A 24,840-nucleotide genomic window follows, 5' to 3' on the forward strand; every position below is an offset into this window, starting at 1 on the left:
TTGGTTGAGGAGTTCTGGTTGGTTGAGAGAGAAAACCTCACTGTTTTTCTTTCATCTTACTTACTTCGCTATCAACGATGGCCTCTCCAGTTAACTCGACTTTTGGCTGTCTGTTTTGTTTATCAGTGAGTGAGATCAAGTTTTGATTTGATCTGTTAACTGACTGCTGTTCCGCGTTGATCAGGCTACCATGTCATTACAGTGTCATCTAGTGTTGTTTTATCTGTAGAGGGACATGGGTGGCTAACGTGTGACATCCTGTTATCTCTCTCTCTCTCAATTCAATTCAATTTCAATTTAAGGGCTTTATTGGCATGGGAAACGTTTGTTAACATTGCCAAAGCAAGTGAAGTAGATAGTAAACAAAAGTGAAATAAACAATAAATATTAACAGTATGTCACGCCCTGGCTCTGGGGACACTGTTATGTTGAGCCAGGGTGTGTAGATTATATGTGTTTGTGTTCCGTGTTGGTTATTTTGTAGCCAAGGACTTCACGTGTCGTTATCGGTTGTTGTTTTGTTCTTGTTATCACCATTGATAATAAAGTATGTTTGCATTTCACGCTGCGCCTTGGTCCACTCACTCTAACGATCGTGACACAGTAAACATTACACTCAGAAGTTTCAAAAGAATAAAGACATTTCAAATGTCATATTATGTATATATACAGTGTTGTAACAATGTGCCAATAGTTAAAGTACAAATGGGAAAATAAATAAACATAAATATGGGTTGTATTTACAATGGTGTTTGTTCTTCACTGGTTGCCCTTTTCTTGTGGCAACAGGTCACAAATATTGCAGCTGTGATGGCACACTGTGGTTTTTCACCCAGTAGATAAGGGAGTTTATCAAAATTGGGTTTGTTTTCAAATTCTTTGTGGATCGCTGTAATCTGAGGGAAATATGTGTCTCTAATATGGTCATACATTTGGCAGGAGGTTAGGAAGTGCAGCTCAGTTTCCACCTCATTTTGTGGGCAGTGTGCACATAGCCTGTCTTCTCTTGAGAGCCAGGTCTGCCTACGGCGGCCTTTCTCAATAGCAAGGCTATGCTCACTGAGTCTGTACATAGTCAAAGCTTTCCTTAAGTTTGGGTCAGTCACAGTGGTCAGGTATTCTGCCACTGTGTACTCTCTGTTTAGGGCCAAATAGCATTCTAGTTTACTCTGTTTTTTTTGTTTGTTCTTTCCAATGTGTCAAGTAATTCTCTTTTTGTTTTCTCATGATTTGGTTGGGTCTAATTGTGTTGTTGTTGTTGTTGTCCTGGGGCTGTGTGGGGTCTGTTTGTGTTTGTGAACAGAGCCCCAGGACAAGCTTACTTAGGGGACTCTTCTCCAAGTTCATCTCTCTGTAGGTGATGGCTTTGTTATGGAAGGTTTGGGAATCGCTTCCTTCCTTTGTGTTTGTCCCATTTTGTGAATTCTTGGTTGGTGAGCGGACCCCAGACATCAGAACCATAAAGGGCAATGGGTTCTATAACTGATTCAAGTATTTTTAGCCAGATCCTAATTGGTATGTCAAATTTTATGTTCCTTTTGATGGCATAGAAGGCCCTTCTCTCTCTCTCTCTCTCTCTCTCTCTCTCTCTCTCTCTCTCTCTCTCTCTCTCTCTCTCTCTCTCTCTCTCTCTCTCTCTCTCTCTCTCTCTCTCTCTCTCTCTCTCTCTCTCTCTCTCTCTCTCTCTCTCTCTCTGACCGTCTTAAATAACATGTTTCAGAACATACTCTTGTCATCTTATTATGGTCTTTAATTCTTGTCTTGTGACGGCTGTGTAATCGATTTGAATAATGCCATGTATGGCTGATTTAGTCAGGCACGGCTGGCTGCCTCTACTGTTAGTTGCTAAGACTTAACACCATGGTGAGAGCAGTGACCAGGGGATAGTATTCTACATAGGCTACCCATACGCTACATACTATACATGCAAACAACATACTGTAGGCTACATACAAATAAAATGGCCACTAGTTTGTTTGTACTGTTGTAAAGAGGCTGCTCTAAGAAGGAGGGTAAATTCATGCTGTTAAACTCTTTCAATACATCAGGCATGGTACAGTGACTGTCCATAGATCAACATTAACCTCATTGCCCCTGGATGTTTTCCATCTTGGTTTTATGACCAACTGCCTGGCCACTACTCTTTGTCACATGGATCTGCTTTGAAATGTTGACAACATTCTCAGAATGGCCTCCAGTCCACCCATTGGCTACAAGAGACTCTGGGCTCCAAGCTATTGGTGCAGGAGACTCTCCTCCCTTTGACGTGTTCTAACGAAACACCCCCATAAAAACAATCAAACATCTGCTCTAACTTAACATCAGCAGGGCTGAGGATGGGAGGGTTCTGGCTGACCATTTGTTATTGAGGCGTGGTCCAGTGGTGTCCTGGGGCCTCATTTATAACCGTTGTGGAAATTGCACCATTTCTAAAATGAATACGTGCGTCCCAAAAATATTGAGATGTATCAACTTGGTGCATGCCATACATACGCATGTATCCCGTTATAAATCAGATCAGTCGTAACCCCCCCTACCAACAATGCCTATAGTAATTACAGACTAGCAGCTAGGGTTAAGGCTGCCCTGAGACCGCACAGAAAGATCCTCCTACCAACAATGCCTACAGTAATTACAGACTAGCAGCTAGGGTTAAGGCTGCCCTCCAGGATAAACTGAAACTCAAACCCCCCCATTTCAAGATTTACCATTTACTCTAACTGTAGTTTAAAAGTCAACCCATGTTTAAAGTCACTATTATTTGGGGGCTTCTTGCGTCACTGTGGACTCGAGCTGGCTTCTTTTCTGTTTATAGGGGAGGCTCATTAAGCTGAAATGTTGAATACTGGAAGTTCTTCTAGACTACTAGGTCTGTATTTAAAAGCAGGCTCTTGTCGTTTTGCAGAGTTTGACCTGTCTCCTGACCCTTTTATACAGACTGTTCAGGGGATGTTTTGTCTCCATCTTCTGAGATTGAGCGCGGCACATATGGTGGAGAATGTGGACCCTCGCTGGACACACCACGCACAGCGTACCACACTTCCTTCCTCGGTTGGACAATAAAGTTATATTCTATTCCATTACATTCTCAGTAGTCCTGACTTCTGTGCATAAACACAAGATGCTAGTCTAATATAGTGGTCTCCAAGCCGCCCTGTAGAGAGCTACTCTAACTGCGCCTGGCTTTGATGATGTAAGTCAGAGATTAACTAATCAAATGAGTGGGTTTGCCTAGCCCTAATTTCTACATTATCAGATAGGAAGTTGGGTGATTCTCATGAAACCAGTTTTAAACATGTCTGCTGCAAATTTAGTTACAAACCCATGATGAATCTGCAACAATCAACTATCATTCTGAGGACTAAGATGTGTAGTTTTTGGCGAAGCCACTTGGCCTTCTCATTACCGAAACGTCTAAAAAGCTAAAATCTGGAAAAGGTCTGATTTAATTTGTATTATAATTTTAGACTTTTATTTGAAATATTGAAATATTCAGTGTTATGTTTAACTCAGGCCTTTTCATTAGGGGAGCAATGTTCTAAATCAATTTGTTTATTACTTTTTGGGACGTTGAAAACTGTTGCGGTAATGAGGATTTTGTGTAACTTGTAGTAAAATGCATAATATCTGATAACAAAAACGATAATTTTGAAATAGATAAGTACAGATCCTAATCTCTGTGATCCAAGAGAACATTTTGTGAAAAATGACACTTGAGAATTTTTGGGTAAAATGTCAGTTTTGTGAGAAAGACCTGAAACAGGTTCTCGAGGAGGAGCTAACTCACTCAGTCACTCTCTAGAGCAGGGGTGACTCGAGGAGGAGCTAACTCACTCAGTCACTCTCTAGAGCAGGGGTGACTCGAGGAGGAGCTAACTCACTCAGTCACTCTCTAGAGCAGGGGTGACTCGAGGAGGAGCTAACTCACTCAGTCACTCTCTAGAGCAGGGGTGACTCGAGGAGGAGCTAACTCACTCAGTCACTCTCTAGAGCAGGGGTGACTCGAGGAGGAGCTAACTCACCCAGTCACTCTATAGAGCAGGGGTGACTCGAGGAGGAGCTAACTCACTCAGTCACTCTCTAGAGCAGGGGTGACTCGAGGAGGAGCTAACTCACTCAGTCACTCTCTAGAGCAGGGGTGACTCGAGGAGGAGCTAACTCACCCAGTCACTCTCTAGAGCAGGGGTGACTCGAGGAGGAGCTAACTCACTCAGTCACTCTCTAGAGCAGGGGTGACTCGAGGAGGAGCTAACTCACTCAGTCACTCTCTAGAGCAGGGGTGACTCGAGGGAGGAGCTAACTCACCCAGTCACTCTCTAGAGCAGGGGTGACTCGAGGAGGAGCTAACTCACTCAGTCACTCTCTAGAGCAGGGGTGACTCGAGGAGGAGCTAACTCACTCAGTCACTCTCTAGAGCAGGGGTGACTCGAGGAGGAGCTAACTCACTCAGTCACTCTCTAGAGCAGGGGTGACTCGAGGAGGAGCTAACTCACTCAGTCACTCTCTAGAGCAGGGGTGACTCGAGGAGGAGCTAACTCACCCAGTCACTCTCTAGAGCAGGGGTGACTCGAGGAGGAGCTAACTCACCCAGTCACTCTCTAGAGCAGGGGTGACTCGAGGAGGAGCTAACTCACCCAGTCACTCTCTAGAGCAGGGGTGACTCGAGGAGGAGCTAACTCACCCAGTCACTCTCTAGAGCAGGGGTGACTCGAGGAGGAGCTAACTCACTCAGTCACTCTCTAGAGCAGGGGTGACTCGAGGAGGAGCTAACTCACCCAGTCACTCTCTAGAGCAGGGGTGACTCGAGGAGGAGCTAACTCACTCAGTCACTCTCTAGAGCAGGGGTGACTCGAGGAGGAGCTAACTCACTCAGTCACTCTCTAGAGCAGGGGTGACTCGAGGAGGAGCTAACTCACCCAGTCACTCTAGAGCAGTGGTGACTCGAGGAGGAGCTAACTCACTCAGTCACTCTCTAGAGCAGGGGTGACTCGAGGAGGAGCTAACTCACTCAGTCACTCTCTAGAGCAGGGGTAACTAGATTCAGCCGCGGGACAGTTTTCGTCAGAGCGGATGGTCAGGGGGCCGAAACATAATTATAATAATTTATACCACAACTAAGCCCAAAAAAGAGAGATTCTATTTGAAAACAACAGTCATTTCATACCTTAATTACATTGAGACATGATCACATGTCTCTTTTGTTATATATGTGGGAACAGATTACCAAAATTAAACACATTTTTAGCTGAATTCCTGGTGATTTTAGTCTTTTTTGACCAAAAAAAAGAACCACCACTTGCGGGCAGGTTTTGACCCACGGGCCATCTGTTGCCGACCCCTGCTCTAGAGACTCCCAGGCTGCTTTCAATCCAAATGATGGTTGTTTAAATTGTGGTCCTGATTTATGACAGGCAGCAGCTGACAGTGAGGAGCAGCTGAACCGGTAATACTTCCCCAGCCCTCAGGCCCTCTGGATCAGAAACTGGACTGTGTCTCTGTAATGACTAATTGTTGATGAATACTGTCTCCTGCCTGTGCTCCTCCTCTCAATTACTGTCTCCTGCCTGCTCCTCCACCTCAGCCTGCACTGTGTGATGCTCTTTCCCTACAATGTCCTGGTGGTGCACTAATCACATGGAAGGGAAGGAAGGGGCTACTGTAGAAATATAATTACTAGAACGGACATCCCTGTTCATGGTACTTGAGCAATTCTATTTCTATGGGGACTACTCTGTAGAGAAGCTGGGCTGTAATTGGACCATAAGCAGCAAGGCAGAGTGGGTGGGAAGGAGGGAGCCTGCATGTCCGTGTGATCAGGGCATGACTGGATGACTGGAGCAGGGTAGGGGAGGAGAGGGGAGGCAGGGGAGGAGAGGGGGGGCAGGGGAGGAGAGGCAGAGGAGGAGAGGCAGGGGAGGAGAGGCAGGGGATGAGAGGCAGAGGAGGAGAGGCAGGGGAGGAGAGGCAGGGGAGGAGAGGCAGGGGAGGAAGGAGGCAGGGGAGGGAGGGGGAGGCAGGGGAGGAGGAGGGAGGGGAGGAGAGGGAGGAGGAGAGGTAGGGAGGAGAGGGAGGAGAGGCAGGGGGAGGAGAGGTAGGGGAGGAGAGGCAGGGGGAGGAGAGGGAGGGAGGAGGGAGGCAGGGGAGGAGAGGCAGGGGAGGAGAGGTAGGGGGAGGAGAGGCAGGGGAGGAGAGGAGGGGCAGGGGAGGGAGGGAGGCAGGGGGAGGAGAGGCAGGGGAGGAGAGGTAGGGGAGGAGAGGCAGGGGAGGAGAGGTAGGGGAGGAGAGGAGGAGGAGAGGCAGGGGAGGAGAGGTGGGGAGGAGAGGGAGGGAGGAGGAGGCAGGGGAGGAGAGGTAGGGGGAGGGGAGGAGAGGTAGGGGAGGAGAGGCAGGGGAGGAGAGGGGAGGCAGGAGAGGGGAGGCAGGGGAGGAGAGGTAGGGGAGGAGAGGCAGTGGAGGAGAGGTAGTGGAGGAGAAAGGGGAAGGCTGCAGGAGTTTAGAGACGGGGGTCAGACTGAGCTCCTCACAAGTTCACACACTCATAGAAATCTTTTAGCGTGACAGCGTAGGTTATACACGGAATAGTTTTAGCGCAAGAAACAAGCCTTTTATAGGAGGATAGTAACTGCTGGATAGGATTGTGTATTTCTGTTAGAACTGGTGACTATACCGGGAGTATAGTAACTGCAGTCAACTGGTGTCTTCGTGCATGGCTGGTGAAGGAGTAGGAGGATCAGGATGTTGAAGTTCACTACGACACACAGCTCCAGGTCTGTAATGCACAGTACTTCTCTGCTCTTGAGTTGTCCGAGAAAGGAGAGGGTCTAGTGTGTGGACTAGGGTCTAGTCAGTGGTAGGACCTTTTCTTTCAGGGTAGAACGAAGAGGGTTTTCATTTCTCCTGTGCAGTGATTGGAACCTCCTGTATTTATGCACTTTTTCTGTAGTCTAGGTTACGCAGACATCATAATGTGTTTACAAGAGCTTGTCTCTTGTCTGTTTTCTGTACTGGTTTTTCTGTGTTTTATAACTCCAGACAGTTTTAGGGTTTAATAACAAAGGCTTTACTGTTATTTTATATTTTAGTGTGATGAGTGATGGTGTGTGTTCCGGTACGTGTGTGTGGGTGCCATTGTGCCACAGAGTGGTGTGGATTTGGAGGTTTCACCACCCTGATACATTCCCTGAGTAGCACAGCACAGTGTGATCTGGTTGCCCCATGAAGTGAATCACAAGCTCTCGACTCCCATTTCATACCCTAACCTCGTGTAAAAGGGAGAGAATGTGACGGGGCTCAACTCTCCTTGCAAAATCAGTGTAAGGGTTAAAGCATTCCTAATCTCGTACTCAACCGTGCACATTTTCCACACAAAACTTCTGCCATGTTTTGCTCTTGAAAGAATGTCCTCAACTTCTAGCAGGCTGTGGGGATGTAGGGACGGAGGGATACGGATTTCACGGTCACTTGCAAGTCTATTCATCCACTCCTCAGGGGTCCTCGGCTCCTCAGGGGTCCTCGGCTAGAGGGATGACAGAGGAGGGATAGAGAGAGGGATGACAGGCGGACATATTGGTTATTGACGGGTCTAAAGAGGCTATTCTGTTCTAAAATGTTCTCTCTCTCTACTGCTCTCTCTCCCTCTGTCTTCCCTTCTCTCTCTCTCTCTCTCTCTCTCTCTCTCTCTCTCTCTCTCTCTCTCTCTCTCTCTCTCTCTCTCTCTCTCTCTCTCTCTCTCTCTCTCTCTCTCTCTCTCTCTCTCTCTCTCTCTCTCTCTCTCTCTCTCTCTCTCTCTCTCTTTCTCTCTCTCTCTCTCTCTCTCTCTCTCTCTCTCTCTCTCTCTCTCTCTCTCTCTCTCTCTCTCTCTCTCTCTCTCTCTCTCTCTCTCTCTCTCTCTCTTCTCTCTCTCTCTCTCTCTCTCTCTCTCTCTCTCTCTCTCTCTCTCTCTCTCTCTCTCTCTCTCTCTCTCTCTCTCTCTCTCTCTCTCTCTCTCTCTCTCTCTCTCTCTCTCTCTCTCTCTCTCTCTCTCTCTCTCTCTCTCTCTCTCTCTCTCTCTCTCTCTCTCTCTCTCTCTCTCTCTCTCTCTCTCTCTCTCTCTCTCTCTCTTTCTCTCTCTCTCTCTCTCTCTCTCTCTCTCTCTCTCTCTCTCTCTCTCTCTCTCTCTCTCTCTCTCTCTCTCTCTCTCTCTCTTTCTCTCTCTCTCTCTCTCTCTCTCTCTTTCTCTCTCTCTCTCTCTCTCTCTCTGCATGCTGGGAGTGTTTGGTGCGTGCTGGGAATTGTTTGAGTGAGTGCTAAGTGCAGTGTTGTGTAGAGTTAGATATCCTGGGTTTTCCTTTTCTTGGTGATATCCTTTTTTCTTCTATGCATGATTAAGATTATTATTTCTATTTTTTTGTTGTGGTAGAATTAAGTATATTGTTTTTCGTGTCGAAATTACCCTGATTTTGGTGGGGATGGCGGCCCGAATCGGGACGCCGTCCCTGTCACTTCGACACGGCTTTAGGTGTGTTACTGAAGCTACTGTCACAGTGGAAGAGGTTCTGGTCGCCGTAGGAGAGAAGGTAGGATATGAGAATGTTGCTTATGCGTCACGGATGAATAAAGCGGTGGTGGTATTTCTTAAAGAAGAGCGCCTTGTTGATCGTATGGTTGAGCATGGCATACTTCTTAAAGGAATGTTTATTCAAGTTACGCCGCTTTTTTCTCCGTCAACAAGGGTAACGATTTCAAATGTACCGCCGTTCATTCCAAATGAGCTATTGGAGCGCGAGTTATTGCGCTTTGGGAAGTTTGCAAGTTCAATTAAGGTTGTCCCATTGGGTTGCAAACACCCGGCGTTGAAACAGGTAATGTCGTTTCGGCGACAGGTGTTTATGTTTTTGGACTCACCGGAGCAGACTTTGGAGTTATCGTTTAAAGTCAAGTATGACAATAGACTGTATATGGCTTATGCTAGTACAGGTAGTCAACGGTGTTTTGAGTGTGGGGATGTTGGTCATAAGCGACATGCTTGCCCGAAAAGGGAGAAGGCAGAGGGAGGGGCGCAGGTGGTCCTCGTAACGCCTGGGCCCACTGATGTAGGAAGAGGTGGGCTGACAGTGGTAGAACAGCCACACGCATCTGTTGCTGAGGAACAAGTTGTCCGTGTTGAGGGCACAGAGGTGCAACTTGTACCAGAGGGAAATGTCATGCAGCAGAAAAAAATGGTTGTAGAAGGTAAGGATGGATCTGAAGGGCCATTTCCTCAGACTGGTGAGGAGGTGCCCAGTACGAGTGCTGTGGTACAGGAGGGGGTACATGTGGAGCTAATCTCCCAGGTAGTGGAGGAGATGCCCACTAAAAGTAATGGGTTACAGGAGAGGGTTCATGTGGAGCTCATCTCCCAGGTAGTGGAGGAGATGCCCACTATGAGTGCTGGGGTACAGGGGGCTAGTCTCCCAGGTAGTGGAGGAGATGCCCACTATGAGTGCTGGGTTACAGGGGGCTAGTCTCCCCAGGTAGTGGAGGAGATGCCCACTAAGAGTAATGGGGTTCAGGTGGGGCTAGTCTCCCAGGTAGTGGAGGAGATGCCCACTACGAGTAATGGGGTTCAGGTGGGGCTAGTCTCCCAGGTAGTGGAGGAGATGCCCACTACGAGTAATGGGGTTCAGGTGGGGCTAGTCTCCCAGGTAGTGGAGGAGATGCCTGGTACGAGTGATGGGGTGCAAGTGGGGAGTGTTGAAAGGGATGTGGTAGAGGGGAGTCAGTGGTCTGTGGCCTCAGTTGAGGAGGATCAGGAGAAGGATATGGATATGGATATCTCTCTTGATACGGTATCAGCTGGTGAGGACTCAATTTACGATCTAGAGGAGGTAAAAGGGTTTCTGGATCAGACTTTTGGGAAATCTGTCAAATTGGCAGATTATTTTGATGTTGATAAGTTTGTGAGGTCAGCTGTGATGTTACAGAAGACGGTGGGGTTAGACCAGTTGAGTGAGAAGAAGCGGTTTCGCTTGAGGAAATTTGTTACTGCTGTTGCAGCAGCAAAGGGTGGTGGGAAACGTGGTCAGGTTAAGAGAAAATTTAAATAATGATGATGATTATGCCTCATAGGGTGTTCTATTCTCTTTGTCTGGTTTCTCTGTGGTATCTTCTGCTTTTCCTTTGTCTTTTCTATATGGAGGTACTAAGGGTAGGTTCTCTCAACATTAATGGAGGAAGGGACAGGAATAAGAGGGCTTGGGTATTAGAAGTAATAAAACAGAAAAGGCTTAATGTAGTTTTCCTACAGGAGACACATAGTGATGAGGAAAATGCGGCTGACTGGGGTATGTGGTGGGAGGGGCAGCATATACTCAGTCATGGTACTAATTTCAGTGCTGGGGTGGCAATCTTGTTTTCTTCAGGCTTAGGGGTGACTGTGGTATCTACAACAGAGATTGTCAAGGGTCGGGTTTTATTGGTCAAGGTGAATGTTATGGGGTTTTTGTTTGTTTTTTTGAATGTTTATGCTCCTAATGAGGGTACAGAGCGTATTGTTGTTTTTGATAAAATAAAGGAAACCTTAAGACAGTGTGACCAAGAGGGGTGTATGGTTTTAGGGGGGACTGGAACTGTACAGTGGATTTTACTGTTGATCGCACCGCTGAAGAAACCTCACCTGCGGTCAGCAATTTGTCTGTCTGGTCTATTAACTGAGTTTGAGCTTTCTGATGTGTGGAGAGTAAGGAATGCAAAAGTTAGGCAGTACACATGGCTAAAAGTTAATGAAGGTCATGTCAGTGCAGCAAGGTTAGACAGGTTGTATGTATCTGAGCAATACTGTAGTAGGGTTGGAAGGTGTGACATTACTCCTGTGGGTTTCTCTGATCACCATATTGTCACTGTTGATATTCACTTGTCCTGTCCACGAAGGTCATCATCTTATTGGTATTTTAATGTTAAATTGTTACATGATGTCATGTTTTGTGAAAGGTTTTTGTTGTTTTGGGAAAAATGGAGGGTTACAAAAGGGAATTTTGAGTCCTTGAGACAATGGTGGGAGGTTGGGAAGGCCCAAATACGATTATTTTGTCAACAGTATACTGCTCTGTCTCGAATTGAAGTTAAAGAGACTATCAGGGCCCTTGAGCAGAACATTAAATCTATTGAATTGAAGTTGCTCACTCAGAATGACCCCGGACTAGTCATGAGCTTACAGGACAAGAAACATGAATTGAGGTCGTTTCTGCATGAAAGAGTGAAGGGTGCCTTGATTAGGTCTCGTTTCGCTTCCCTCAAGGATATGGATGCTCCTAGTGCTTTTTTTTTTTAACCTAGGACAGTCGACATTGCAACGTAAACAGATGGTCTGCCTTCGTCTCCCTGATGGGAAGGTGACCACGGACGACAGTGAAATGCGTCAACATGCCGTGGATTTCTATTCTGCCCTCTATAAGGCGGAGGATTGTGACTCTCTGTGTACTGAACAGTTGTTACACGGTCTTCCTCAATTGGGACCTGAGCAAAGAGTCGCATTGGACTCTGACATTACACTGCAAGAGCTGTCCACAGCAGTTATGCAGCTCTCAACAGGCCGAGCCCCTGGCATTGATGGTTTACCATCTGAGTTTTACAAGCACTTTGGGGGTCTATTGGGGAGGATTTTTATGAAGTGGTGTGTGAATCTTTTCATGAGGGCTCTCTTCCTGTATCTTGTCAACGTGCGGTACTTTCACTGTTGCCAAAAAGGGGGATTTGGCGCTCATAAAAAATTGGAGACCTGTTGCTTTGCTGTGTGCAGAATATAAAATTGTTTCTAAATGTCTCTCAAACAGGTTGAAAGAGTATCTGGGATTGTTGGTCCACAAGGACCAGTCCTACTGTGTACCTGATCGCTCTATTGTTGACAACTTGTTTCTAATAAGAGATGTTTTGGACATTTGTAAACTGTCTGATGTAAATGTGGGTTTACTTTCTTTGGATCAGGAGAAGGCTTTTGATCGTGTGGACCACCAGTACTTGTTTAAAACAATGAAAGCCTTTGGGGTTGGGGATGTTTTTTTGTCTTGGATGAAGTTACTGTATGCTGGGGCCTCGTGTATGGTGAAGGTGGGGGGTGGTTTGAGTTGTCCCATCCCTGTCCAAAGGGGCATCAGGCAGGGATGCCCAATTTCAGGGCAGTTATACAGTCTGGCGATTGAACCAATGCTTTGCTTTTTAAGAGCGAAGCTTACTGGTTTCTCTGTGCCAGGTGTAATGAAGGGTCCCACGATAGCACTGTCTGCGTATGCAGATGACGTGACAGTTTTTATTACAGGGGATGAGGATGTTAAGGTTCTCTCAGACGCCTTAAAGGTGTATGAGGGGGCCTCCTCAGCTAGAGTCAATTGGGGAAAGAGTGAAGCGCTGTGGGCAGGCCAGCTTCAGATGGGGTCCGCTCCACGGTTACCAGGGGGGCTTCAGTGGGGCAGAGATGGGATGAAGACTTTGGGGGTTTTTCTAGGCTCCGATGTCTTTCAGAAAAGAACTGGGAGGGTGTAGTGGAGAAAGTGTGTGCCAGACTGTCAAGATGGAAATGGGTGCTGCCCCAGCTGTCTTATAGGGGAAGGGTACTGGTAGCTAATAACCTAGCTGCCTCTACCCTGTGGCACAGACTAATGATTTTACAGCCACCAAAGGGTCTGATACAAGAGCTTCAGAGGACCCTTGTCAACTTCTTCTGGTCTGGACAACATTGGATTAAAGCTTCAGCCCTGTACCTGCCACTGCACGAGGGTGGGCAAGGCCTGGTGGACATTTCTTCCAGGATCATGGCTTTCCGGCTTCAAGCAGCCCAGAGACTGTTGTACAGTGACGGTTCTAGCTGGGTTGACACAGCCTACGCATTGATGAGGAGAGCGGGCTGTTTGGGCTTAGACAAGCATCTTTTCCTCTTAAAGCTGGAGGGGGTGAGTTGCCTGGCCTGACTCCATTTTATGAGTCTGTTATGCAGGCTTGGAGAGTTCTGGTCAAGTCCCGTAAGGCCTGCACGCCACCAGGGATGTGGCTTTTTGAAGAGCCTCTTTTTCACAACACTGCCATCCAGTCCCGTGTTCTGGGTTCAGCTAGCCTACGTTCATGCCTGTTAGGCGTGGGGTGTACTAAGCTGGGTCATCTGATGTGGAACAGGAATAGGTCGTTGGAGGAGCTGGGAGAAAGAGCGGGGATCCGATCGTCTCGCCTACTGAGGAAGGTCGTCGCTGAGGTCTGTGATTCCTTGCCAGTACTTCATCTGCAGTATGTGACTGACACTTCCAACTCTGATCGGTGGAAGGAGGGTCTGGATTATGTGTTCCCTGCACTGATTGTTAGTGCTGCGGCGGGGGCATTCGAGGAGGACGTGGGGATGCTGCTTTCCTTCGATACCCCGGAGCTGGGGGAGTTCAAGGAGGTGGGAAAGAAGGCCATGTACAGAACATGTGTAAAGGTGTCCCATGCCTCTTCCCTGGAAGGGGTAAAATCGACGAGGTGGGCGGGTGTGCTTGGTCCAGGTGCCTCCCCAAAAGGCCGCTGGCGAACACTATACAAACTGCCTATTGATAAGAGGACAGCTGACCTCCAATGGAGGATAATACATGGAGCCATAGCCACCAACATGTATCTGGTACACCTGGATCCTACTGTTGGGGAGGAGTGTCCATTCTGTGCTGAACCTGAAACTCTGGCACATCTGTTTTTACAGTGTCCCAGGTTGGTCGGGATGATTGACCTGATCACTAACTGGTTCTCAGCGCTGGGAGAGGTTTTCTCTTCCCAACTGTACATATTGGGGCCAAAGTACAGGTTTAGTCAGAAAGCTGTAGTTTTGTTGCTTAATTTTGTGTTAGGGGCAGCAAAATTAGCCATATGGAAGACCCGAAAGAACAGTATTCGGGGACAGGGGTCTGTGGATGTGGTGGGAATGCTGGAGGGAATGTTGGCAGCAAGACTAAGAATTGAGTTTGCCTATTACAAACTGGTCAACAATATTGATCTGTTCATGAGTATATGGGGCATTCAGACGCTGTTGTGTTCAGTCACTGTGGAGGAGGAATTGGAGTTGTGTTTTTAATTGATGTGTAAATACGGTTTTGTATGAGTATTTGTGTGGTGGGCTCCCAGACCCAATAAAGATTATTTAAAACTCAAAACTCTCTCTCTCTCTCTCTCTCTCTCTCTCTCTCTCTCTCTCTCTCTCTCTCTCTCTCTCTCTCTCTCTCTCTCTCTCTCTCTCTCTCTCTCTCTCTCTCTCTCTCTCTCTTTTCCTCTCTCTCTCTCCAGCCACAATGAGCGGAAGGTGACCTGCAAGCATCCTGTCTCGGGCTGTCCCTCACAAGACAACTGCATCTTTGTCGTCAACGAACAGTAAGTCTCTTGATTTTGCTCTTCAGAATGCCACCAGACAGCATTTCTGAGCAGTCAGGTCGTCGTGCAAACTCTAGGAACTCTAGGCCTTTCTGTTTCCGTGCACTCAATGTGGGTCTCAGTATTAGTCATGGCGACCAACATTTCTCTATTTACAAGTTTCCCTTTCATGAGTTGAATGCTTCTTCTGTTTCTCTCCCCATTGTCCCATAATTGGCACTTTAACAGAAATTGGTTTCATATCAACAGTCTTCCTCTTTCCTCTGATGAGATTACAAGGGTCATCAATGTCAGTCGTTTGTAATGGTTGGAGTATGTATAAAATATGCCTGACATTTTCTTACATTCTTCCCAGTATTCGTGCACAGGTTAGTTATAAACGTTTACAAAGCTTCATGAAATGGGTTTCAATGGCCGAGCAGCCGCACACAAGCCTGAGATCACCATGCGCAATGCCAAGCGTCGGCTGGAGTGGTGTAAAGCTCGCCCGCCATTGGACTCTGGAACAGTGGAAACGCGTTCTCTGGAGTGATGAATCACGTTTCACCATCTGGCAGTCCGATGGACAAATCTGGGTTTGGTGGATGCCAGAAGAACACTACCTGCCCGAATGCATAGTGCCAACTGTAAAGTTTGGTGGAGGAGGAATAATGGTCTGGGGCTGTTTTTCATTGTTCAGGCTAGGCCCCTTAGTTCCAGTGAAGGGAAATCTAAACGCTACAGCATACAATGACATTCTAGACGATACTGTGCATCCAACTTTGTGGCAACAGTTTGGGGAAGGCCATTTTCTGTTTCAGCATGACAATGCCCCCTTGCACAAAGCGAGGTCCATACGGAAATGGTTTGTCGAGATCAGTGTGGAAGAACTTGACTGGCCTGTACAGAGCCCTGACCTCAACCCCTTCGAACACCTTTGGGATGAATTGGAACACCGACTGCGAGCCAGGCCTAATCGCCCAACATCAGTGCCCGACCTCACTAATGCTCTTGTGGCTGAATGGAAGCAAGTCCCCGCAGCAATGTTCCAGCATCTAGTGGAAAGCCTTCCCAGAAGAGTGGAGACTGTTATAGCTGCAAAGGGGGGACCAACTCCATATTAATGCCCATGAGTTTTCAATGAGATGTTCGACAAGCAGGTGTCCACAAACCTTTGGTCATGTAGTGTATTTAGGCACATATGCGAGTAAATTGGTCGCACTGTAGAGCCCTGTACACATCAGGAAACGTGATTATTAGCTTCATGAATGATCACCCTGACCCTTCAGTTTCTCCACTCTCAGCCTTCACTGCCCTGGGCCAGTACAACGTTCAGTCCCCACTCTCAGCCTTCCCTGCTGGGCCAGCACAACGTTCAGTCCCCACTCTCAGCCCAACCTAGGGCCATGCAGAATTAATTTTAGTTGAGACAGGTATTCTCTAATCGACCCCTAAACCCTGCCCCCTAGGTACTCTTGTAGATCTGAAATGATTGGATAGGTGTAAATCAGTATGACTATAACTCCACCCGGCCTATCAGAAGGAGAGGTGAAGTAATGTACTATATTGCTTGAACCTATCGAATCCTTTCAGAACACTGGCCCCTCCTCATACCTCATAGCTCACCTTACCTGCCAGCTAAGCTCAGCCTGGCCCCCTGATAGATGGCCCTCCTAGAACATGTTCACAGGCCAGTCCTCAGGGAACACCAGTCATTCCATATATCTGGTCTATTCCAACACTAGCCCTTCCAATTCAACAACCCTTTCAATCCCCTGATGACTGGGTTGAGAAAGACTGTCCTAAAGCGTGTTCACTTTCACAACCTCCACAAGCAGCTGTCCAAAGTAGAGGAAGTTTCATACTACCTTGACTTAGACTCCTGTGCCATCTCAACCTCATCTGGCAGAAGGTGTCTTACTCAAGTTTCAGTCTCGCTTGCTTCCGAATTCTGGGCATTCTTGTCGCAACTGTTCAAACTAGTTGTAGTTCTTTAAGTTCAAGTTCAAAACAATGTCATTACAAATGTGGAAGAATCCTTCCTTTTCCCGAAAACAATAAAATTCACTCTTAACTATCAAACTGCCAGGGCCACAGTCCAATATTCATTGTGATATTACTATAATTTCTCAGTCTTCCACCATTAATGGAGAAAACAACCACTTCCATTATGTGGTCTGCTTGTGATTTCTACCAGGGGTTGGAACCGGTTCAGGGAACATAACCGAAAACCTGAAAATAACAAACATTTTTCAAGGAACAAAATCAGAACCAGGAACGAAAGTGATCTATACTGTTCCCGGAACACAACTGTTATTTTAAAAGCATGCGAACCGGTTAATAACGTTGTTTTACGTTCAGGGCATTTTCTTCCAGTCCCACAAAAAAACACAACAAAGCGCCTATGCAAAGCACTCCCTCTGTCAATCAGAAACTTCTCCCAGCGCCTGCCTGCCAGCTGAAAATCTTTGCCAGTGTGTGTTCGTGTAGGCTACCTGCCCCTCTGCAGCATAGCTGTAGCCTACTGACATTACGAGTGTGATTCAGAAGATGGGGAGATAGATTTTTAATGAGAAAAGAAGGAATTAACCTTTTCAATGCTACTTAGGGATAGTATAGTTATCACATTTCACATTGGATTTATTAACTACAAAAAGATGAGACGTCTTTTTAATTCTGGTGCCGCTCTGCACACACAAGCTTGTTAGCTAGCTAGCTTCTCTGGTCCAACGTTAAGCCAATTCTGAAGTTCAAAGACATTCAACGTTCCTCCATAGAAGCCGCTCCTCCGTTGGTATAAATCTGTGGGCCCAATTCAGATAATGCACGTCATCACAAGATGCCCAGCACTTCAAGCCAAGCTTCCTCCTCCATCCTCCCTCAATCTCCCCACCCTCGAAATTTCAATTGCATCTCGCGACCGAGACTTGTCTTTCCATCACGCATGTAAACAACTCACTGAGCTATAGCTTGCTCCCTCCATAGCGAGCTGCTCTATCAGCACTGCATGATTGGTGAAGTAATTTCATGTCGAGCTAAATGTAGAAAATATATGATTTCAGAGGTTTAAAAAGGAACAGAAAGGAACATTATAAACCAGTACTTTTTTGGGGGGTTCGAACCGGTTCAGAACTTTATTTTGATGGTTGGAACAGTGGAACGGAACAACAAAAAAGAATGGTTCTGTTCAGAACTAAATGATTGGAAAACAATTTTAGCTCCAACCCCTGGTTTCTATGCATATTAAGTTATGAAATTGCAAGCCCAACTGTCACACGCCCCAACTGTCGCCGGCGACTGGAGTTGCCCATCCCTGCTCTCTTGTAGGCTTAATGGTATCATCGTTGCTTAAACATTTTTCCCCTTGTGTTTTGTAGCTTGAATTGTGGAAAAGTGGTTCACCCAATGTTTAGCAGGTAATGTAATGCTAGGTTCAAATGGATGCTTATGTGTTACTGTAAAGTAACTTTTATGTAAAACACTGTTACCCCTCTCTGTTTATGTCGTTCTGTGTTGTTTTACTAACTGTGAACCGTTTTGCCTGACGTCCTGCTAGTACTGTACAGTGTATGTTGTTGTTTGGAGTCTGGACCATATGATGTGTTCAAACAAAAACTACTAACAGACAGAAGATCCTGTCTAGGCCTGGGAAGTGCCAGGGACCTCTCAATTCTATATTATCACGATACGGAGGTGCCGATATGATATGCATTGCAAATGTATTGCGATTCGATTCTGTGATTATTTTTTTTGCAAATCAATTTTCCAAACATATTGCTGACAATAACAAGAGACAGCCATAATGAAAATTAGCAAAATAAATTGTGGAGATTTTGCTGATATCGTTCATTACAATAAATAACCTATAGGGCTCCACGAGAGAAATGTGAAGTTTAAAATGAAATACGTTTGCTAATATCAATGATTGTTGACGGGACAACATCTAAATAAATAGTAGTAGTAGGTTTAAGGGTCATAAAAAAATAAAAAAAAGCAAATTAATGTTATAAACGTATTGTTCAATTGATCATTAACGTGATAATTCAGTCAATTTATCGTGATATGGATTTTTGCCCCCATCGCCCCTCTCTAATGCCTATGGGAAATGGTCTAACATAGGGATGGGCACGTTATTTCCGGACGTTAATACGTCCGTGTAGCTCTGTTGGTAGAGCATGGCGTTTGCAACGCCAGGGTGGTGGGTTCGTTTCCCACGGGGGACCAGTATGAAAAAACAGGCACTACCAGATGGTGTGATAGATAACCTATGGCAGCAACAAGTTTGTCTAACTAGAGCGAGTCGGTTTGGCTACTTTCTCACTCTCTCCCTCCGTCCGTGCCACACACAGACTGTCACATGAGCGAAACTCCATTGAAGTAAAAACATTTTTTTTATCTTTAACATGTATTTCGACTATACGGATATCCCAAAAAATATTTGTTGATATTATTTGAATAGTGAAATTATTTCAACTCATGCATAACCTAAATGGACGACAAAGTAAAAAAAAAAATATTATGCACGCATGACTGTAAGTCGCTTTGGATAAAAGCGTCTGCTAAATGGCATATTATTATTATTATTATTAAAGCCTTGCAATGCCTTTCCAGTTGCTACTCTGTTTACTGTAGCTTAGTTAACTAGGCTAATCTTAGCAAACATCTCCTTCTCCAGACCTAATGCTAAATTTCACTAAAGAACAAGACGCTCTTCTAGGTGGTTGGACAGCCTTAATTGGTCCACATCATCTTGAAGTCTCAAAGTGTGACACATAATATTACACATCGTAATATTAGAGAAGCTAACTCAGGCATTTGTCGTACATCTGTGCTAACAATGTCTCGAAAATTGTTACACTCTGTAACTGTTGAAAGTACTGCAGTAATCTATTTGTGTGTGTGAAAGCAGATGTGTCTTGCTTGCCTGCCGTGGGAGGGGCCTGTACCTAGGATCAGGTCCCCTTGTCCGAATATTCTTATTCATTGTGATGAAGCAAAACTGATCCTATATCCCATCAGCACTCTGAGACTGTTGGTGAATACCGGCCCTGGTCTCTCGTTGCCATGTTGTTTTGAGATAATGAGCTTGAAGCAAAGGTCAGAACAAAAGTTTCCTGACCTAAAGCAGCTCTCATGCCCCTTTTCACAGTCTCCCCCTTTTTTTAAAATGAGAAATGCTGTCGTGGTCGTTTTAAATTGCATCCTCAGCCAGTCAGTTCAGTTGCCCCCCAATAATGCTTCACTGGCGGGGTGATCCCTCAACACACACACAGGCACACACACACGCACGCACGCACGCACGCACGCACACGCACGCACGCACACGCACACACACACACACACACACACACACACACACACACACACACACACACACCTGTGCATTCACAAAGGCACACACACACGACTTTGTTGGTGCTGCCTGGAGTCTGTTTTTTGTGAGCACACACACACTCCTCCCTCTACACGGGGGGGGGGCAGCGCAGAGTAACACTTGGTCCAGCAGCACTTGAGTACAGCCCTGGCATTAAAACGTAAACCCCAACTGGCTGTAGCAGAGCTGTAACAGTGCTGGAGTAACACTGTTCATGATAAGGAGTGAATATGTCACGTGTCCCATTGCTATGCTCCTTTATGCTCCTCTAGTAAAAAAAAAGTATCCGAGATACACAATAGGGTGTGAGGAAGTAAAGCAGTGTGCCTTACAGGAGAGTAGGAAATGCTGCTGGTTGTATTTCTATTGTAGCATGTTGCCAGAACTGGAGGAGTATGGTGTCTTTATTAACAACTACATGTATTTTAGGAGTAATGTTGTGATGAGATGTCACCAACCCACACAAAAAAAATAAGTATTGGAAAAGGACAGAAAGAGACCAAGACTCAGAAGAATATAGAAGAAATGTGATTTTAACCATGTGGTGTTTTACCCTCTGACATCCCGAGGAAAGCCAGTCAGAGAAGAATGTTGTGATAGGGGAGATATGCACCAACCCACACAAGAAAGCAGTACCGGAGAAGACTTGTGAAGTTGACCATGTGGGGTGTACTTGCTGACATCCTGAATAAAAATCTGAGTACGCCAGACAGATTAGAGTGTTTTGACAGAGGAGATATACACCAACCCACACAAGAAAGCAGATGACAGAAAGAGACCAAAACAAGACTTGGAAGAATTTTGAAGTTAACCATGTGCGGTTTCTTACTGACATCCTGAGTAAGCCAATCAGAACAGAGCAGAGTGTCGTGACAGATGAGAGATGGAAGGAATTAGCGTTCTCCCAGGGTGGTGGGCGTGGTCTCCCAGGGTGGTGGGCGTGGTCTCCCAGGGTGGTGGGCGTGGTCTCCCAGGGTGGTGAGCGTGGTCTCCCAGGGTGGTGGACGTGGTCTCCCAGGGTGGTCTCCCAGGGTGGTGGGCGTGGTCTCCCAGGGTGTGTGGGCGTGGTCTCCCATGGTGTGTGGGCGTGGTCTCCCAGGGTGGTGGGCGTGGTCTCCCAGGGTGGTGGGCGTGGTCTTCCAGGGTGGTGGGCGTGGTCTCCCAGGGTGTGTGGGCATGGTCTTCCAGGGTGGTGGGCGTGGTCTCCCAGGGTGGTGGGCGTGGTCTCCCAGGGTGGTGGGGGTGGTCTCCCAGGGTGGTGGGGGTGGTCTCCCAGGGTGTGTGGGCGTGGTCTCCCAGGGAGGTGGGCATGGTCTCCCAGGGTGTGTAGGCGTGGTCTCCCAGGGTGTGTAGGCGTGGTCTCCCAGGGTGGTGGGCGTGGTCTCCCAGTGTGGTGGGCGTGATCTCCCAGGGTGTGTGGGTGTGGTCTCCCAGGGTGTGTGGGCATGTAGCACTGGGGCAGAAAGCGTTAACTCGGCAGCCTGGTGAAGGCATGTACCGAAATACGTTGGTTTTATCAATAGTTATTTATTTAAGCAAACTTACATTGTCCTCCCAAGAGTAAAAAAACAACACAGGATCACTTTCCTGTACTCACAGAGCCCAGAGTTAGCCACGGCTAGGCTAATCCTCTTCACCCTGCCTTGTGGTCCTCTGTAGCTCAGCTGGTAGAGCACGGCGCTTGTAACGCCAAGGTAGTGGGTTCGATCCCCGGGACCACCCATACATAAAAATGTATGCACGCACGACTGAAAGTCGCTTTCGATAAAAGCGTCTGCTAAATTGGCATATTATTATTATGATTACACACTGCTTAACCCCTGCCTGACACGGTCCCACCACGTCATCAACAACCCAGCCCTGTTCCCCACCAGCCTGACACGGTCCCACCACGTCATCAACAACCCAGCCTGGCTAACAGCCATCTCTATAGAATTCATCAAGGCCCCCCTTTGTGAGCACTAATAAAAATTGTAAAGACTCCAGTTTGGTTTCTCCATTTCCTTGGAAGTATTTTAACTTGTGCTAACTGTTTTACACTCTGCAATGTGAGCTGAAATATGCCATCACCACATATTTTCTGTGTGTGGGTGTGTTTGTGTGTGTGGCTCCGCTGGTGTTTTTCTGCCTGCAGCCAGCCATAGCTTCAGCCCTCATGCGACGGCACCTGCAGGCAATTTGACGCATTCGTTCACAGCTTTTTAATTTCAGATCCAGTAGAGTGATTATCAGCCCGGGTTAATTAGACCCCTCCCCCGCCACACCCCTCCCCCACCACACCCCTCCCCCGCCACACACACAGTACACACCACACACACACTACACAGCGGCAGCTCATGTCCGGAAATGGGCTACAGGCTAAATAGAGAATCAAATAGAGCCATGTTGATTCATCACTTTTAATGGACAGGGCCATTTCTCCACCACCACCCCCCCCCACCCCCCCCAGCACACTCCGTCACACACACACACACGCTGACACAACATTGATTACTGTTCAGCCAGGATTTAGCCTAGGCTGAGTCCCAAATGGCACCCTGTTCCCAATATGCTCAAGAGGACATTTCCTATGGGTCCTGGTCAAAAGTAGTGCACTGTATAGGGAATAGGGTGCCATTTGGGACGAAGCCTTAGCTTGTCACTGGGAGTGGCTGAGTGGTGAAAGAAAGTGGAGTGGATGAGAGAGAGGAAGGGAGCGAGTGAAAAAGAGGAGAGAAAGATGGAAGAAGTGAAGTGTGTCAGCTTGAGAGAGCGTCCGTTTCTGCTCTGCTGCTCAGTGTCTCCAGGAATGTGTCACCTTCTCCTTCACACAGGAGACTTGAAGTATCTCACCATTTTAAAAGGCAACAATTAAATATATTTTGAGTTCTAATGGGATCCATGCTCCTCCCTTTCCTCCTACAACAGCTATCTAGGACTGTAGCAGCGAATGCATTTGACAACTCTTACATTTCTACCTAACCTCTCAGGTTTCCTTCTAAAGAAAGGTAATGGCAGACCGTCTTAAAAAGTGGTCTTGTCTTTTATTCTGTCTTGGTTTCGTTCCCTCTTTCCTGTGGTTCCATGTGTGGGACAGTATGCTGCATCAGACCTGTATTCCCTGTCAGTGTCCTCTGTTCTGCACCAGAATGACCAGTAATCATGTCTCTGTTCCCTGTCAGTGTCCTCTGTTCTGCACCAGAATGACCAGTAATCATGTCTCTGTTCCCTGTCAGTGTCCTCTGTTCTGCACTAGAATGACCAGTAATCATGTCTCTGTTTCCTGTCAGTGTCCTCTGTTATGCACTAGAATGACCAGTAATCATGTCTCTGTTTCCTGTCAGTGTCCTCTGTTCTGCACCAGAATGACCAGTAATCATGTCTCTGTTCCCTGTCAGTGTCCTCTGTTCTGCACTAGAATGACCAGTAATCAGGTCTTTGTCGCCTGCTGAGACCCCACTAGATCTATTTGTGCTGTCTTGCTAAGTCATACGGTCATGTTTGGCATGACAACGACCATAGGAGCACAAATAGATCTGGAGCCCCTACCTACCTGTTGTCCTACCTACCTACCTACAGTGGGGAAAAAAAGTATTTAGTCAGCCACCAATTGTGCAAGTTCTCCCACTTAAAAAGATGAGAGAGGCCTGTAATTTTCATCATAGGTACACGTCAACTATGACAGACAAATTGAGGGAAAAAAATCCAGAAAATCACATTGTAGGATTTTTTATGAATTTATTTGCAAATTATGGTGGAAAATAAGTATTTGGTCACCTACAAACAAGCAAGATTTCTGGCTCTCACAGACCTGTAACTTCTTCTTTAAGAGGCTCCTCTGTTCTCCACTCGTTACCTGTATTAATGGCACCTGTTTGAACTTGTTATCAGTATAAAAGACACCTGTCCACAACCTCAAACAGTCACACTCCAAACTCCACTATGGCCAAGACCAAAGAGCTGTCAAAGGACACCAGAAACTAAATTGTAGACCTGCACCAGGCTGGGAAGACTGAATCTGCAATAGGTAAGCAGCTTGGTTTGAAGAAATCAACTGTGGGAGCAATTATTAGGAAATGGAAGACATACAAGACCACTGATAATCTCCCTCGATCTGGTGCTCCACGCAAGATCTTACCCCGTGGGGTCAAAATGATCACAAGAACGGTGAGCAAAAATCCCAGAACCACACGTGGGGACCTAGTGAATGACCTGCAGAGAGCTGGGACCAAAGTAACAAAGCCTACCATCAGTAACACACTACGCCGCCAGGGACTCAAATCCTGCAGTGCAAGACGTGTCCCCCTGCTTAAGCCAGTACATGTCCAGGCCCGTCTGAAGTTTGCTAGAGTGCATTTGGATGATCCAGAAGAGGATTGGGAGAATGTCATATGGTCAGATGAAACCAAAACATAACTTTTTGGTAAAAACTCAACTCGTCGTGTTTGGAGGACAAAGAATGCTGAGTTGCATCCAAAGAACACCATACCTACTGTGAAGCATGGGGGTGGAAACATCATGCTTTGGGGCTGTTTTTCTGCAAAGGGACCAAGACGACTGATCCGTGTAAAGGAAAGAATGAATGGGGCCATGTATCGTGAGATTTTGAGTGAAAACCTCCTTCCATCAGCAAGGGCATTGAAGATGAAACGTGGCTGGGTCTTTCAGCATGACAATGATCCCAAACACCCCGCCCGGGCAATGAAGGAGTGGCTTCATAAAAAAGCATTTCAAGGTCCTGGAGTGGCCTAGCCAGTCTCCAGATCTCAACCCCATAGAAAATCTTTGGAGGGAGTTGAAAGTCCGTGTTGCCCAGCGACAGCCCCAAAACATCACTGCTCTAGAAGAGATCTGCATGGAGGAATGGGCCAAAATACCAGCAACAGTGTGTGAAAACCTTGTGAAGACTTACAGAAAACGTTTGACCTGTGTCATTGCCAACAAAGGGTATATAACAAAGTATTGAGAAACTTTTGTTATTGACCAAATACTTATTTTCCACCATAATTTGCAAATAAATTCATAAAAAATCCTACAATGTGATTTTCTGGAATTTTTTTCCTCATTTTGTCTGTCATAGTTGACGTGTACCTATGATGAAAATTACAGGCCTCTCTCATCTTTTTAAGTGGGAGAACTTGCACAATTGGTGGCTGAATAAATATTTTTTC

At 46.6% G+C, this 24,840-nt stretch overlaps 1 protein-coding gene across 1 annotated transcript in view; it reads left to right on the forward strand.

Annotated features, from left to right (window-relative positions):
- LOC121531551 (pleckstrin homology domain-containing family A member 5) overlaps positions 1-24,840 on the forward strand; it is a 241,540-nt gene that overhangs the window by 112,232 nt on the left and 104,468 nt on the right. The window contains exon 4 of the mRNA XM_045205197.1: positions 14,254-14,337. Coding sequence (XP_045061132.1) covers positions 14,254-14,337 — 84 coding nt within the window. The remainder of the gene's footprint in view (positions 1-14,253; positions 14,338-24,840) is intronic.

The sequence above is a fragment of the Coregonus clupeaformis genome, chromosome 19 (assembly GCF_020615455.1).
Source record: "Coregonus clupeaformis isolate EN_2021a chromosome 19, ASM2061545v1, whole genome shotgun sequence".
NCBI lineage: Eukaryota > Metazoa > Chordata > Actinopteri > Salmoniformes > Salmonidae > Coregonus > Coregonus clupeaformis.